General features: G+C 44.6%; 1 protein-coding gene across 1 annotated transcript; it reads left to right on the top strand.

The window, feature by feature from the left end:
- Positions 1 to 2,278: 2,278 nt before the first annotated feature.
- On the top strand, positions 2,279 to 17,125 carry TECTB (tectorin beta). Its single transcript, XM_065894530.1, has 10 exons — positions 2,279 to 2,354; positions 3,080 to 3,270; positions 4,970 to 5,112; positions 5,218 to 5,290; positions 8,859 to 8,962; positions 9,110 to 9,193; positions 13,077 to 13,239; positions 14,742 to 14,814; positions 15,942 to 15,974; positions 17,076 to 17,125. The coding sequence occupies exons 1-10, from the start codon at positions 2,279 to 2,281 to the stop codon at positions 17,123 to 17,125; spliced, it is 990 nt and encodes a 329-aa protein (XP_065750602.1).
- Positions 17,126 to 17,967: the final 842 nt, after the last annotated feature.

Below are 17,967 nucleotides of genomic sequence, written 5' to 3'. Positions count from 1 at the left end.
GGTCACACTAAACTTGATCCTTAGCATTAAAAAAATTAATGTGTTTCCTCTTCTTCCCCTCTCCAGCCCATTTGGTCTTTATCTATAAAATATATTCATTGCATGTGTGTTATACAATATAGATATGTCTCATGTAGCATGAATCTACAATGGGCACTTCGTGGTACTTCCGAGGAAAAGAAAAACAACTCAGGGACACATACATGTTGCCAGAACTTGTTAGCTGTCTCCTCGTGTGATCTGTTTCTTTACCTAGCACTTCACAGTTTACAAGAGCCTTCACATCATTGCTCTCCCACCCCGTGAGGTGAGTTCAGGGCTGTGGCTTCCATTTACAGAGAAGGAAACTGAGTCACAGAAATCTTTCGTGGCTTGCCATATGGCTATTTCCTTAGTTCTTAAATATCATCATTGTAAGGCATGCCATTGATTTAACAATAGGTTTTGAGGATATAAGGAAACTACCATACTGTGTATACATATTGCTTACAAGACACATCCCAGCGTTTCTGAGACATTAAATTATATGCACTTGGAGAGAGAGACATGTATCTTAAAACTAAGAAAATGTGGTCAGTAGTGGAACAATGACTTAACATGGCATTCTAACCCTGAGTCACTGTGTACAATTTACCTTCTCAGCTACATTATAAACTCCCACAAGCAGGGTATTTTTCTATACTTTTTACATGTCTCTCAAAAAGCGTAATGTAGTGGCTTCTGTACAAAATGCTCTCAGTTGGTTGATAAAAGAGTCCGTTTCCTCTAAAAAACAAAACTAAAAGGAGCCCTTATTTTTCATTCTTAAATTTCTGGGTACTAAAAATTCCTAGGGAATATATTTGGAAACTTCCCAGGAGCCGCATTTTATCTGCTGTTTTTGGTGGCATCTTGTTTGGTGACTAAGAATTGAATCATAAGATTGCCTCTCTGAGAAAGACAAATACCATATGATACCACTTATATGTGGAATCCGAAATATGATACCAATTATTTACAAAACAGAAACAGACACACAGACATAGAAAATAAACTTGTGCTTCCTGAAGGGAAAAGGGGGTGTAGGGGGCATAAATTAGGAGTTTGGGACTAACAGATACACACTACTACATATAAAATAGGTAAACAACAAGATCCTACCATCTGGCACAGGGAACTATATTCAATAATAAACCATAATGGAAAATAATATGAAAAAGAATACATATATATGTACATATATATATACATATATATATATATATATATACATAAAACTGAATCATTTTGCTGTACTCCAGAAACTAACACAACATTGTAAATCAACTATACTTCCATAACAAATAAAAAATTTTTTAAAGAAAGATTGCCTTTCTAAGTTCCTTCTCCCAATATCACCGCTCTGGGAGACTAACAAAACTTTAGAAACCTAGGAGGTCTACAATCAAAAGTTGTATTTCCGAATGAAGTTTTGATGAACTTCAAGATGAAACTCTAGAAGTTCGGAGCTTATTATAAGATATTAGAGAAAAAAATCTTTAACATGTTTGCATGAACACAGCCTATTTTTTTGGTTTAGTATCCAGTGTACCACTGCTGAACTTGTCTTCCTAAATTCAGTTTGGATAGCCTGCATATAAAAATAAGAAAGCAAGAAATAAACCAAAGAAAGCAAGATGTAAAAAAAGAAAACTGTCACCTGTAACCATGCAGAAATTGGTTTGTCTCCAGAGTTATTTTTGTATGAGGAGGAAAAAATTCAACTTTTTATTCCACCCCTGGTTTAAAAAGCAGTTAAAAAAAGAAAAAGGTTCTCCAACTCTGTGAAGTAAAAGGAATTAGCCTCAAGTGGCCGTAACTGAGCTTCCCATCGGATTATTGTGCAAGGTTGCCTTTTATTTCCCCCCCACAGTGGATAATGCATGTTCATTGTGGTTTATCTGGAGCCGGTTTCTTTTACACCCTCTGCTTATATAAAGTCGAGCTAGGACTGGGAACAGAGATTTGGGGAGCATCTGAGAGGCAGCCTCCAGTCGGAGAGAATGAAACAGTCGGGAACTCGAGCAGCCGCGTATGAAATTGACACTCTCTGTGGTACGAGCCCCATGTTTTGCCTCCCAATGCAGACGAAGAGCCGTTAGAAACGAGACGCGTGATCCATCTCCTCTGTATGTGCTGCTTTGTTCTCACCCTTGATTTTAATTTCTCGCTCGTGTTTCTGACCTAGAATGATCGAGGCTCGGGCCCTGTCAGGACCGTGAACGTTTGGCCAGCTTGACTTGGCCACCTGGCAAAAGCAATGGTGATGAGGGCCTTCGTCCTGTTGGCTGTCTTTGCAGAAGCCTCTGCGAGATCTTGCACTCCAAATAAAGCAGGTATGCTCTGGTGCTAGCCCATTTTCCTGGAAAGGAACTTTTCCTGGCACTTCCCTTCGCAGAGTTCATAGCCCTGTGCTTCTATTGTTAGGAAAATGCAATACTGCAGCCAAGTAGAAGCACTTAAGCACCCCAACGCCCATCCGGTTTTTCCCACAGAAAGTACAAATCTATTGAGTAAAGTTACACTTTTTAAAAATTAGAGGCTGCTAAATAGATGAACAAATAGATAAAATCTTCACATTTTTTCCCCATTTTCTATTTGACTACTGCTTTTCTGTCCTGTGCCATAAATTACTGTTTCATGGCATTGTGCATAAATGGACATTTTAAATTTTATAGGCTCATTACATGGGATGCTCATATATATATGAAACCAGATTGAATGGATTGGAAATATATATATATATATTGGAAATATAAATATATATGAAAATACATTTAATCTGGTTTCAAAAATACATTCCTTAAAATAGGTTAAAGCTTAAAAGTGGACCAATTTTGAATACATATTAAGAATAATGCAGATATTACACAGAGGTTTCAAAAACTGTAAAAGTGGAACTTCAGTGACTGAAGTTGGGGGAAAACGTTCATCACAGCTCATGAAGAAGAGTGGGGAAAGTATTTTTAACTAACTGCTTTGCATGCTCAGCTGTAACAGGAGCCCACCATATGTAGATATTACCAGATCTGATTTCAGACCAAGTCTCTCCTCTTTCCAGATGTCATTCTTGTGTTTTGTTATCCGAAAACAATCATCGCCAAAATCCCGGAGTGTCCCTATGGATGGGAAGTGCATCAGCTGGCGCTTGGCGGGCTGTGTTACAATGGGGTCCATGAAGGAGGTTACTACCTATTCGTCATCCCAGATTTGTCACCTAAAAACAAGTCCTATTGTGGAACCCAGTCCGAGGTAAGACCAGGCCACACGTGGAGGAGTTGCTAAGAGGAGGCAACTGGGCCCAAGAATGAGACATCTTCTGTCCACCCTTAAAAAGATTCAGAATTCACCACTTTCTTTTTAAGAGTCAGTCCCAACTCCCAAATTTCCTGAGATATTAGTGTTCTTTAAATTCTTTTCTTCTGACTAGTTTAGGCGACTCTTTGGATTTAAATTTTATTCTCCTAATTCACTGCCTGAGCAGCTAAGCCACCTTCCGTGAGTAGAACAAAGTACATTTCCCACCTCCACCTCACTTGGAGCTCCGAGCACATGTTCATGGCTGCCATCCTTCCTGAGTTGGATGGGTGAGCCATCCTCTGCCCGAGACTTGGAAGTGGGGACAAAGGGGTGCATGTGGAAGGCATCTTAGGGACTTCCCTGGTGGTCCAGCAGTTAAGTCTCTGTGCTTCCACTGCAGGGGGCACGGGTTCAATCTCTGGTCGGGGAACTAAGATCCCACATGCCACGCGGCGTGGCCAAAAAATAAAAAGATAATGGAAGGCATCTCAAAGGAGTGACCAAAGTATAACACAACCCATAATTGGGTCTTGTGAAGTACCCAGGACAGGTAATCAGAATTAAAAGGAACCACAGACATCCTCTCGCCAAGTATCCTTATGGGATGGAGGAGAAATCTGAGACCTCCCAGCAAAGCCACTAGTTCGGGGCCACAGAACAAGTAGAGATATAGTCATGAAGGGAGTCTAGGTCTTCTGACGCTCTGGCTGACGTCTAGAATTCATACGGCCTTGACTGAAGCAGATGGTACATCTATCAGGTCTCAGCTCCTGGGGCTACCTCCTCTTCCTAAAGGTCCCACAAGGATTCAGGGATTTAGGGAGAAGAGTCACGGGCATGATTAACAAAAACATCATGTCTTTGAATATCCTGGTAAAATGAACTAGAAATCATATGTGCAGTCTTAGGGAGATCACTTCTCAAGTGACTGTTCAAGATCCCTTTTAACTCTAATATTTGGTGATTTTAAAGTCCAACAAGTCAGAGGAAAGAAACTCAGAAATAGTGCTCATGATTGGAAGAGGGAAAGAGCAAAGAACCAGGCAGTAACGTTCTAGAGATGGGAGGTAGTGAAGGTGTCACATAAGATTACTTAGACAGGGGAAAGTAAATTAAAAGTTGATGTTAGGAGAGAGAGGTTCCTGAGCCAGTCCATTTCGGTCAGAAGCCCAATGGGTATATGGATTTTTTTTAAGTGTATAACATTCAACTTAGATTATTATAAGATTATTATAAACAATCTTGAACAGACTTAAGATCTCTTTACAAAAATTATCAGCTCACCTACAAACAAGAGTGGGTGCTATATCAATGGCAGACATTCATGTCTCCCCATTGGGCATTTTTCTTTTCTTTTTTTGCAGTACGCGGGCCTCTCACTGTTGTGGCCTCTCCCGTTGCGGAGCACAGGCTCCGGACGCGCAGGCTCAGCGGCCATGGTTCATGGGCCCAGCCGCTCCGCGGCATGTGTGATCTTCCCGGACCGGGGCACGAACCCGCGTCCCCTGCATCGGCAGGCAGACTCTCAACCACTGCGCCACCAGGGAAGCCCTGGGCTTTTTTCTGAACCATCTTCAGTCATTTATCCAAGAGGCCTCATTCACATCATGGGGGTACAGGGCCACCCTAACTGTCTTCTTTCTTTCTCCAGTACAAGCCCCCCATCTACCACTTCTACAACCACATTGTTTCCAATGACAGCACCGTGATCGTAAAGAACCAGCCTGTGAACTACTCTTTCTCCTGCTCCTACCACTCCACCTACTTGGTGAACCAGGCTGCCTTTGACCAGAGGTAAGCTGCTCCGAGAGTGGAGGGCGGGCTGCCTTGCGTGTGTTCTGCAGTCCCTGTCAACCAGGCATGTTTCAGTCCTTATGCAAAATTCTCTCCCCTTTTCAGAGTGGCCACTGTTCATGTGAAGAACGGGAGCATGGGCACATTTGAAAGCCAATTGTCTCTCAACTTCTACACTGTAAGTGGTCTGCAGGTCTCCACTGCTACCCTGGGGCCTTTCTAGGAGATGATGGGATGCTTCCTCAGCATTTGTTCTCCTCTAAGCCGTATGCAGACCCCCATTCTTGAATTTGAACTGAGACGTAAGCTTTGTTCTAGCTTTAAGCCTCTTTAAAGACTAGATGCAGCAGACGTTCAGATTCATAGACTGGATGGAAGAAAGGAAAGGTGCCACAGAGGAAAAAGGGCAATCTTCCCATTTCACAGATGAGAAAATTGAGATAAGAGAAATCAAAGGTCAATAGGCAATAAAGACAGCCAAGGTCTAATTCTTAATCAAGATTAGTTTCCACCACAACCCCCTCCAGAGATTTATATTTAGGATCTAGCTCTTGTTAAAACATTGGCACAGACTAGTGAGCTTCTACCTGGGACAGGGCTAAGGGGAGAGGTTGGGGTTGGCTGCTGCCGCCTAGTTCTTTGGTCTCCAAAGCCCTTTACTTAGTGGGCCTCCTCTTTGTCTAATTTGGGCATGCTGCCTACATTGACATCAAAGCTAAAGGCACTAAGAATAAAATTCTCCAGAGAAACTAAATATGCAATGGCCATTAGCCCAGCTGCCCTCCTGTTTAGATGGGGTGCTCTGTTTTTTAGACCTGCAGCTTCCAGTGAGGGGACATGCATATAGGAAATGGCCCAGCTGGCTAAAGGAAAATGCAGGCAGAAATAGAAACCTTTACTTCCAACATTAGAACTGGAAGATAGCCTTAGAGGCTACCATGTACAACCCATTCATTTTGCAAAGGAAACAACTATGTTACCTGGAACTCCACTGACCTTGAACTCTTTGAACTTGCTTTACCAGCTCTCTGGAAGCTATTAATCTTGCTGAACTCAGAAAGTGAGAGCTAGAAGGGATCCTAGAATAACCTAGTCCATTTTATAGCTGAGGATCTGAAACCCAGTGAGGAAATGATCTGTCCAAGATTCCACAGGTGGTCCAGAGCAGTACCCAGTCTGGAACAAGGTCCCCTAACATTGGTCTACGAGGCAAACTTACTATGCAGGGAATGAAGCTTAAGTTTCATGACCCCTCACTTCCACAGGCCCTTTTCAAGGCCCTGTGTCTAATTTTGTATTCAAAGTTTTGATTCTTTTAATTAAAGAGGGCTCTCTAAATAAGCTTCAAGGTCCCACAAAACCTAGATCTGCCCCAGGCTACACAACACTAGTGTTTAAGTCCTGAGAAAAGGAAATTCCATACAATCCCTTGACCTATAATCAGGGGGTTAAAACAGTGTGGATCACCAGGGTGATGAAAGGATGGCAAAACCACTGTAGTAACTGATGAGGGTTACCCAGAGAGGAAAATAAGCTCCACACATTGACAACAGACTCAGGGGACATCCTGATGACTGGCTGTCTTTACTACTGAGTCCCTGTCTGGAAATACATGATTGTTGCTTTAACCAGATAAAATTATAGATATGACCCTATGAAGGTTTTACAACAGTTGGAAATGGAGAGGCACCACGATTGTCAAAAGTCATCATCCACCATCAGTCATGTGGAGCTAAGTTTCAGACAGAAATATCAAATCTTATAACTTTTTTAATAAAAAACAAAAATTAGGAAGCATGTCCTCAGCATCACCCAGACCATCCTCTAGATGGCTAGACAGACTGCTTCCCTGAACTGGTAGAAATGAGGCTAAGGCCTTCCCTAGGGCCCACCAAGACCCTTATGGGACAAACAAACCTTGGCAACGAGGGGGCTCTGAGGTTATAACCGAGACTTTGGTACTGATTAACGTTCCCACAATGGGCTCGGTTTCCTGTGCCTTACCCATGAGGTTGGTATTTTTCTTCTCCTCCCTTCTTCTGCTTTGAGAGCATTCTTGTGTGTCTCTGAAGCAACAGCTGCTCGCTGCATATATTTCCATCAAATTACCAGAGACCGAGCTGTGCCCTGCGTGGTACAATAGAATGAATGCTCTGCTAGCTGCTTAGGGTTCTGAGAGCTCCAAATGCCAGGCTGCAAATCCACCAGTTCTACCCAGCATGCTTCCTCTCTTCTCTCTCTACCCGCTTCCACTCAATTCTGCCAACGGTGCGTGGTCGGTATTCTCGGTAAAGTTATTTTGACTCCCAATCCGAAATAAAGGAAGGTAGTCAACTTGTAGAAGTAGCCTAGCACTGTGGTTAAGAAAATAGGCCTTGACATCAGACCACTGGTTTGAAGCCAGTTTCCACCACTTACTAGCTGTGTGACCTTGGACAAGTTAGTTAACCTCTCTGGGCCTCCACCTATGCATTTGTTAAGTGGGGATAATAATAGCACTTATCTGAGAGGTTTGTTATGAGGGTTAAATGAAATAATCCTTATAAAACCCTTTCCACAGCGCCTGGCAGCAAAGTAAATGCCTGAGGAAATAGTCATTCTCACAATTGTAAGCTTTGACCTTGTTGAAAGTGGAAACTGAGAACTCCTAGCACCAGCACTGTTACCTTTATAGGGTTGAACATCAATGTCAGAGTGGGATTAGGTTGCCTTCTATTCAATCAAAATGGTATTGACTATTCCTTTTAGTTAGACAGAGACAAATGCCAAAGCTTGGGATGGAACGAAGGCAAGCAATAGAGACCAAAACCATAGACTTCCAGAGTCAGAACCAACCTCAGAGGTGATTAATCTTGACCTTCCACCCAATGACCAAAACCCTTCTGCAAGGCTGCTGAGGGATGGGTGCCCCCCCTCTTCCAAGGGCAACGGCAAGTTGGACCTTCTCATGTTAGGCCAGCACGTGAAATCTGATGTCATGAAATCTGACATTCCGAACTCTGGCCCACTGGTCCTGGTTCTGTCCTCTGAAATGATACGACATGTTACTGATGGTCCTTCGACTAGCTCAAGCTTGTCTTTCCCAAACTAAACATCGTCCCATTCTTGATGGTCCATTATCATCCTAGTGACTCTCTTCTCTGTATGATTTCCTGGGTTAATGCCCCCGTTAAAAGGCAGAGCCCAGAATCTGCCAAAATAAACTGTCCGGGTACTAAAGGGTAAGCTATCTGGACATAGGTCCCTAATTTTCACGTTACAAAGAAAGTAGGGGGAAATCACACTGAGTATTGCCCCACTGTCAGGTGAGAAGTGGAGAAACTGACCCTTAAAAGCGTTTTGCTTCAGAAATTGAATTAAGTGTGCAGATTCTGTGCTCCACTATGTAACATAATCAGGAAGTTTCCCCTGCAAGTGGAGGTATTATTCCAATATTCCAATTCTTAGTTCCCGGGAGATGGGGCCAGGAGGAGCACCTCTGGCTACACTGCGGACGGCAGTCTATGATTTGGGTCTCTATGTAGCGCAGTCTCCTGGACATACATGTGATGTCCTCATCCCTTCTAAGATGGCACCAGCATCCTAGGAGGTACAGCCTCTCTGGTCCCGGCGGGTCTCACTGTGGTCTCATGTACCTGTGCCTTTGGGTTGTTCCTCCCCCCTCCCGTCCCGATTCATCTGCTCCTGTCAGACCCAACTGCTCAGTCTGACAGATCATAACGCCCAGTGTCAATTTCCTTCCAAAGAATGCCAAGTTCACCATTAAGAAAGAAGCGCCTTTTACCCTGGAGACATACGAAATTGGTTCAGATCTGTTTGCAGGAGTAGAAGCCAAAGGGTTAAGCATTAGGTAAGTGTGTTCTTAATGTTTGTATTTATAAATACAAAGAAGAGGAAAAAAAAACAAACAAAAACAGCCCAGAGGCGTTTTAATCACCCAAAGTTTCTAGGCATACAACTCCCTAGCTCACAGTGATGAGTTTTGTTTCATTTCCAGGTTTAAAGTGGTTTTGAACAGCTGTTGGGCCACACCTTCGGCTGATTTCATGTATCCCTTGCAGTGGCAGCTGATCAGCAAGGGGTAGGTACGGCTCTCGGGACCACAGGGCTGAGAGGTGGGGCTAGGTAGATCCAGGGCTGCTCTGGCTTGGGACAGCTTGGAAGGAAGAGGCGGAGCCTGTTGGGGTCACATCAGTGACTTCCTCTGTGCTTCCAGACTGAGTACTGATACCAGGAATCACTAACATAGTGCTTTCTAGGTACCATGTTCTGTTCTGAGAGCTTTATCATATACTAACTCATTTGCCTTACAACAGGTGGGTATTATTACTATCATCCCCATTTTCCAGATGAGAAAACTGAGGCACAGGAGGGGTTAAGTAATGTCACATAGTTAGTGTATGTGTGTGTTTATGGGGAAGTGGGCAGGTTGGGGTCAAACCCAATCAATCTGACATCAGAACCCTGATGAGAACTAACTCAGATATCCATGTAAAAAGCTTAGTACGTAGTACCTAGTTGGTATTCAATCAATTTTAATAATATCATTGTTTTTATTTACTAATAATTTCATAGGTAACAGGGAGTTCTTAAAATTTGGAGTAGAGAACTAAAGTAATGGGATTATAGTATAGAAGTGTGATTCTGGAAATCACACATAGGGTGGTTAGAAACAGAACATGGGAGGTAGAAAGACCAGATTAGAGGCTGTGGCAGCTCTAGAGCCGAAAGTGATAAGACCTGAATCAAGGTTGTAGCTAAGTGAATGGAAAGAAGGTCATCCAACATCACCCAAGGGAGGGAGAAGCAATAAAAATTTAGCAACCAATTGGATATGGTCGAGGGAAGGACAGGGCACAATGTCTGAGGAACATGTGACCAAGAATGCTTTCTGCTGTTGCACCGTGAAATGTGAAGATGAGAAATTGTTTGTCATAGGCTCCTAGGGAAGAGGGGTTCTGGATAAGCGAGTTTGGATTCTCCTTGAGTTCAGGGATGACATATTGACCTTGAGATGACAATTGTCTAGAAGCACTTAGAATTGTAACTTTGGAAAAGGATGAGGATGAGTTAGACTAGAGATTCAGGCGTCATCCACACAACAAACAGTAAACACAGAAGAGGCCATTCCCCAAACCAAAGCAGACCAGTTACACTGGAACCATCAGGGCTGAGTAAACACTGCCACCAGGGACAAAGATGATAAGATAACGAAGGTGAAGCCACTTTGGATCTTTATCTATTTTTATTTAACAAACACTTATACAGCCCTTACAACATACCAGGCATTACTCTAGGTAGGTGCTTTGCAAATACTAAATTATTTCAATTTCATTAAACTTCCTATAGAGTAGGTAGTATAACAATCACTGTTTTATACATGAGGAAACTGAGGCACAGAGAAGTTCAGAAACTTACCCAGAGTCTAAGCTAGTAAAGGGATGGATGATCTGGGCAGCGTTATCTCTTGATAACACAGGGTAGGACAGGCCAGCAAGGCCCACACCCAAGCAACCCATCTTCCTGCAGAGATGGGAGCTTAGCTTGGGTCCTTATTTCACATCTGTCATTGAATGATTCATTTAGGCTCCGTTGATGATGGTGCAAATCAAATGACCTCAGGGAGATTCTGAAATAAATTACTGACCTATAGGAACCTTGAAATTACCAAGAGGCACTGGGAACCTCTCTCAACCAATAGCCACACAAGGGCAAAGCCTTCTGCCACACCATGGAATCATCTCCTCAGATAGTCCTAGTGCCCCTGCACACCTAGTGGATGTGTCATATGGCAGAAAAGGGAGTGCTCGTGACTTTGGGGTAGTCACTACAAGTGGTCCTCAAACTCTTGTGTGCACAGGAATTCCTTTGGGTATCTGCTACGCATGCAAACACGTTGTAACCTACAACATCAGAAGGTCCCTAGGTGAACCCTGGGACTCTGCATTTAAGCACAGCCAAATTAAAGACACCCTGACCTAGTTGCAAATACTGCCTAACTGAAATGGCCCCTTGAGGTTGGAGATAATTGCACGAAGACCAGTGTCAAAGGGGAGAATTAGAAAGGCCACTCCCATAATCTCCCAGATGGTTTTGGTTCACACCAGGCCCTTTGGAAGGAAAACCCAGTTTTCAAGAAAGCCTGGAGAGATTAGAATAGGAATTTTGATCTCAGGTGGAGAAGTGATGATGGTGTGAAAGCCTCCCCGTGGGCATTCCACAATCCCGAGATACCTGTCACGGAGGGACAGGTGCCACAGCCAGCGCCAAGAGGCAGCAGTGCCAAGGCATCTAGGCCTGCCTGTCACTTGCCTCCTTCCTGCCACCAGCAAAGCTCTGCTTTATATTGTTCCCACTGTCTGACACCATACCCGGACACTCCAGCAGCCAGGAGCTATTTTAAGGACTTAGTCTTGAGTTCGTACAAGGATCTCGGGTTTAATGACCGAATGATCCTTCAAGAGTCTTGTTTCACAGCTCAGAAAATGCCCCTAGCCCTTGTCACTACTCAGAGGCCACCACAAACAGACTCCAGCTTCTGGCCCCGGTCCAGATATAAGGTGCAGTTTTCATGGCTCGTTTCACTCACTCTCAGAGTTAACATCCCCTCCGTCCTACCTCTGATTTGGCCCCTAATGTCTGGTTCTGATGGACTGGGATGGGGGAGGGTCCACCATGAAGTTTCCCTGGGGCGACTGCACTGCTCCCTAGTGTGTGTGTTGAGTTGGAAGGACAATAGAGTCAGAGAAACACACCAGGTGGGGCATGAACTTCGGGTTCCACTGAGGTGCTGTCCACTGGTCTTTAGCTTTTGAACCCATAGACCTCTGTTCCGAAGAGGACAGGTTCTGGAGCTCATTGTCACCTGCATACAGGCCCTCACACTCTGTGGGTCTCGCTGTACATTCCCGAGAACCACTGTGTCTGTTCCCAACCTGGCTGAATGTCTGGCACTTAAGTAGGGAATCCATATGTGCTTGGTAAATGAAAAGGTATTGTGCTTAAACCAGGCTTTCCCAATCTCGACACTGTTGACTTTTGGGGGCTGGATCATTCTTTGTTGTGGGGTCCGTCCTGTTCCCTGTAGGGCATTCTGCAGCATCCCTGGTTTCTACCCTCTAGGTGTCAGGAGTATCTTCCCCCCAGTCATGACAGCCACATGTCAAATTTCCCCTGGGGGGTAAAATGGCCCCCAGGTGAGAACAATTGGTTTCGACAAATGCCCATCTATGTCATTATTTTTTCTTTTACTGCAGTTGTACATTTGGGACTTTGAAACTTCCCAAATATTACATTCTCATTATAGAGAATTAAAAAAAAATAACATAAAGGTGAAAGAAGAAAACAAAAACTGTCCATAATAGCCAGTGTTAACATTTAAATGGTATCCTTCCAGCCATTTTTTTCTGTGCTCATATTAAAAATATCTTTACAAAGGTAATTATATAATAGAATAGATATAGCGCTTAAATAGTACAATGTAAATTCAAATTCAAGGTGGCAAAACCTCACAATACACACACAGCGATATGTTGGGTGTGACCTGGGCCTAGGTGGCTGTGAGAGCACTTTGGGAAATGCCGTTCCCAGCACCACCATCTTTATTTTGGACATATGCGGGGAGTCTGTACGTATCCCAGTCCTCCAGAGGACATTGTCTGGGGGATTTCATTTCTTGGGGACAGAGATGTGGTAACTTCCAGATGTGTGGCTTCTCGTAAGTTGCTCCACCCTTGCTATACTCTATCTGTAGAATGGGGATGGTCACAGCCATCTCATAGCTCCTCCAACTGACCCCAAAGAAATGAGGATCAGTGAGGTGCTGCCACAGTGCTTCAGAAGGATAATGTGCTGTGTAAAAGCCCAGGGGATGCCGCGCGTGACTTTGCCTCAGATGCCCTTGCTAGAGTTCATGAGATGACCTTGTCTCTCCCCCTTCCCTCCCCTGACCGCGTGTGCTCCAGCTGCCCTACGGATGAAACAGTCATCGTGTATGAGAATGGGAAAGACCACAGGGCAACCTTCCAATTCAATGCTTTCCGGTTCCAGAACATCCCCAAATTGTCCAAGGTGTGGTTACACTGTGAGACTTTCATCTGTGACAGTGAGAAGCTCTCCTGCCCAGTGGTGAGCCACCCTTCCCGGAATGAGAATATTACCTGAGGCTGTGAGGGTGAGGGGATGGTATTTGAGAAGCTGTATTTTTACCTGGGAAATTGTCAATAGACCAGTGTAGATATGTGTGAGGACATACTGGAGGAAAGGCTGCTGAGGGTAGGGGCAGACGTTCCAGGTGTGTCTGCCCTGCCACAAACAAGCTACATGGTCTGGCCCAGGTCACTTAACCCCAGAGCCTGGTTTTCTCATCTTTAAAGATAGAGTGATGATGAGTAATGGCGGCCCTTCTCTTTTCAGAGAGAAATGTTAGGGAAAATGAAAGCAACAACAGACATGGAGATGCTTTGAAAGGTTAACAGGACAAGGGAGATTCAAAATTCAGCTGGTAGCAATAGGCTCTGAATGGAAGTCGAAGGTAGGTATTTTTAGCTCTTGACTTACCAGCCTGAACGTCCATCTTGGAGACTTAAGATGGACAAGAGAGATGTTGCAGGAATTCACGACGTGAGGTCACAGCTGTTCCGACCACGTGAGAGGAAGGGCCCAGCTCCCCAGACACGTTTAGTAGCTCACGCAGGAGGGTCAGCTTCTCCTCCGCTTCCTCCACCAAGAAGTTGCTGCAGAACCAGTGAACATTGTAATGAATGCAGGTGGAAGAAAATTTTCCATCGCGACCAGGTGTGAACCTGGTCCTCAGAGCAGTGGTTCCAAAGTGTGGTCCACACTGCTTCAGCATCACCTGGGAACTTGTTAGGGATGCAAATTCTCAGCACCCCACCCCACCCCCTGGCCCCAGACCACCTGATTCAGACACTCTGGGCGGACCCAGCAATCTGTGTTTTAACAAGCTCTTCAAGTGGCGTGCATGTTTGAGAACCACTGCTTTGAAGATCTAAAAGTGTTAAATTCCAAACTCTTACCTCCTCCAGTCTGTTTGGACCGGAGACCTCAGTGAGGAAGGACACAGTGTTTCTGAAGAGGGTACCGGCTCACATTGCCTATAGTAACCAACAGAAATAAGATGATAATCTCTATTGCTGTTGATTCATTTAGCCAGACAGTGGTCACTTACGAGCACAAACAGAGAAAGGGAAGGGAGTAGAGAAACATTTAACTGTTCATGAAAGGATTATTATTGGCACTACATTTAAAAAAGGAAATGAACCAGAACACATTTTGCAGGTATCCACGTCTCAAATCACAGTGATGAGAGTAACTATGGGTAAAAGCCTTACTTCTCAACAAAAGAAACAGAGTCAGTTCCTCCCACGTGCAATGTGGATTTGTTCCAGCTTGAAGAGTTAAGGATGGAAAGATCTCTTCCTTTTCTCAAGTTGGAGAAGCAATGAAATACATCTCTCTGGGTTATAAAAACAGTAAGGGAACTAATGTCTGAGGCCTGGGGAATTTTGACTCCGTCAACTTTGTGACTTCTTAAAAAAAAAATCTCTTTTCTCTCCTGTGTTTTTTTCTCATCCCACCTCTCCCCTCGGCTTCTCCTGGGTCTCCAGACTTGTGACAAACGAAAACGCCTCCTCCGGGACCAGACTGGGGGCGTCCTGGTCGTCGAGCTCTCCCTCCGTAGTAAGCTTCTCTGTTTTCCAAATGGTTGCCCTCACGCTGGGCTGCGTCCACAGGCACGGCCGGTTTGAGCATTTTAACTGAATTGCCAAACCAGTTGTGCCTGTAGACACAACCTTTACCTGCAACGCATCTCCTCACCTTGGGGGTGGGTAACTCACGCCCGATCAAGGAGGTTTGTTAACTACCCTGAAAAGTTCGGTCTGTGGCCTCAATTCCAATGCCCCCCAGGGACTAGGAAGTGCTGAGCTTCCACACACGGTGTGCAGGTGATAATAATAAAAGAAAATGAAACGTACTGGGGCGTCCAGGGCACATCAACAAAACTAGTAAAGGAGCTGGGTGGGCCCTGGGGTTTCAGAAATAAAGGAGATCCACACGGGCCCTGTCCTCAAGAATGTGCCATCCATCAAGGAGGGAGATGCTAAATGCTAAGGGAAAGGGAGATTGCTGTCAGTGGGGGTGGAAGAGGTAGGGTCTATGGAAATAGATGGGTAGGCAGCTCAGCGTAGTCAGGCTTAGGGAGGACCTCTGCGAGTCATCTTTAAGTCTGACCTCAAGAGTGCTGGGACATCAAGGCGGGGCAAGGCCTGGGAGCTTTAGAGGACGGTCACCCAGCTCTGGTCAGGAGCCCAACCCCATCTGCTGCCTGATTTTATATGACCTGTAAGCTAAGGGCAGTTTTTCCTTTTTATGTGGTTGAAAAAAATCAAAAGAAACAATATTTCATAACACACAAAAATTATATGAAATTCAAACGTCATTGTATATACAGAAAGTTTTGTTGGAACATAGCCACACTGGTTCATTTAGGGCCTGTCTCCAGCTACTTTCGACAGTGTCAAGTAGTTGCAATAGAGACCGAGTGGCCTGCGAAGCTGAGTAAGCTTACCATCACCCGCCCTTTTCAGAAAGTTTACCAACCCCTGCCATAGAGAGCAGGGATGAAAATGGTGTGAGATGAAGCCTTTGTCAACCCTGCAAGAAACTTTGTGCTAAAGACAATGGGAGCGGGTCGGTTTCATCAGGGGAGAATCCAGTCAGGTTTGTGTTTTAGGAACGCAGCTCTGAGACTTCTCCCTCTGTGACCTTTTCTTAAACTTTCTGTATTCTTTCTTTACTCACTACAGGCAGGGGATCCTCCGGTCTCTATAGCTTCTCAGGTAAGGAAAAGAGACAGCTCTGGGCAATGCTTTTAACAGGCAGACGTGTGTTTTAAAAGAGGCTTACCTTTGGCCCCAACAAAGCCTTTACCTGAATGAGTTGGAGGGGGATCGGAGGTTGAGAGGTCTCTCTCCAACCAGCCCCTGAGCTCTGAAGGGAGGGAGGAGCTGGGGGCAAGCTGGATGAAGCAGAGCTGGTTCCCCCACCCCCCCTACCGAGTCTAAGCAAAGACATCACCAGGTGATGCCTCTTGGGTTTCTGTGTTCGGAAAACATGATTTTCAACGATCTGTTCATTCAACAAATATTTCTGAGTCCCTTCTACAACCCTGCCCCTCATGAACTGCGTGACCTTGGGCCATGACCCCACTCCTGCATTGCCCAGCTTCCTCTGTGAAATTGGGTTAATAATTGCCCATATCATACACAGAAGTTGTTGTGTGGATTAACTATTACAGCTAAGAGCACTAAACAATGCCCAGAAAGCAACAAACAACCAGTAAGGATCAGCCATGATTACTGACTCTGTACCAGGCACTTTTCTAGGCGGTGTGACTGCTGCAGTGAACAAGGCAGGCAAGGCTCCTGCCCTTCCTAATATGCGTGAAATATGGTGGGTGGGGCCGAATAATGATTTAGACAGCAGTCCGGGAAGCATCTTAGAGGAAGAAGCATTTCAGCTAAGACCCAAGGTCTCACCAAATGATGCGAGAAGATGGGTCAGGCAGTTCTATTTATAAAGAAACACAGATGTAAGATTTGCTCTCACAATTACAGGAAACCATGCAAGCCAACTGTTTGAGACTCTAAGATGCACCATCTGGAGTCTACAGTGAAACGCACCATCACTGTTTTATCGAAGTTCAGGTTCCCGTCTGTCAGAGGTCCCTATCCTAGGCTTATCTGTTGGGTTCTTTGTACTGATGAAAGTGAGCTATGGAAACCCCAGAGGACGAACAAAACTATGTACAAAATGTGCAGAGTTTTATGGAAACCTACTTAACGTCTCTGAGTTGACTCATTTATGTTGAGTTGACTCTTTTGTTGAGTTCTCCTTACTCCTTGTCGAACTGTTTGTCTCCTTTCCTGTCTGGTCCACAGATGTTCTCTATCACCTCATCGTGATGCTGGGGATTTGTGCTGTGTTATAAGGGAGAGCCAGGCAGGCAGCTGCAGTTCCTCCACCCAAGACCATCTCCTCTGTCAATGACAAACTCACATTTATTGTGCTGCCAAAAAGAACAAACAGAAGACCGTATTGTTGGGAAGCAGGGAACAGCGCTTTGCCAAATATGTGTTCCAGTGATTTTTGTGAATTTCAGCGATTGTTTTTCTTCGGTGCCCCACTTCCTCTTGTGACTTCCTGTGGCTCTTAGGTTCTGCCGTCCCTCCCCTGAAGCCAGCGGAGGAGGCTCCTTTTCCCATAGTCAAGTAGAGACTGCAGCGGACTCCTTTGAAAGCTATTCTAATTTTAAAAGACTAGCACACCCAACCAAGTGTAGCTGAGCATCTTGAGGAGAATGTAGGGCATAAGCACCTTTAAAGTACTGAGGACCGAATGCACAGGAACAACCAACTTTGCCGAAGGAGCCTTTGTCTTTGAGGCTGTGCAATTCCTATCTAAGGACCAGAGCTGAGCCACCAGGCGGGGGTTCTAATATTTCAAGTGATGATGTGGGAATCAGAGTAGAAAACATTCGTTTGCTCAAACCTGAATAATATAAAGGAAAGTGATTCTTGAGAGCCCCCAGTGAGTGCTAACCCAACTGGTGTTTTATTATAAGTTTTCTTAAATATGTATAAACAGTATATAGGTATACACTCCTTATTTTTATAGCTGATATATACGTCTAAGATTGAAAGAAAATTACAAATTGAATAGGACTCAGGCTACAAAAAGAGTAAAACCCACATTAGCATTCATCGAACATGATAATGTGGCATTGCCTACATGAAACTGCTACCTGTAACATGCTTCAGAGGGACTGACACG

This window comes from Phocoena phocoena, chromosome 16 (assembly GCF_963924675.1).
Source record: "Phocoena phocoena chromosome 16, mPhoPho1.1, whole genome shotgun sequence".
NCBI classification, from domain to species: domain Eukaryota; kingdom Metazoa; phylum Chordata; class Mammalia; order Artiodactyla; family Phocoenidae; genus Phocoena; species Phocoena phocoena.
This window is presented reverse-complemented; position numbering and strand designations above follow the sequence as displayed.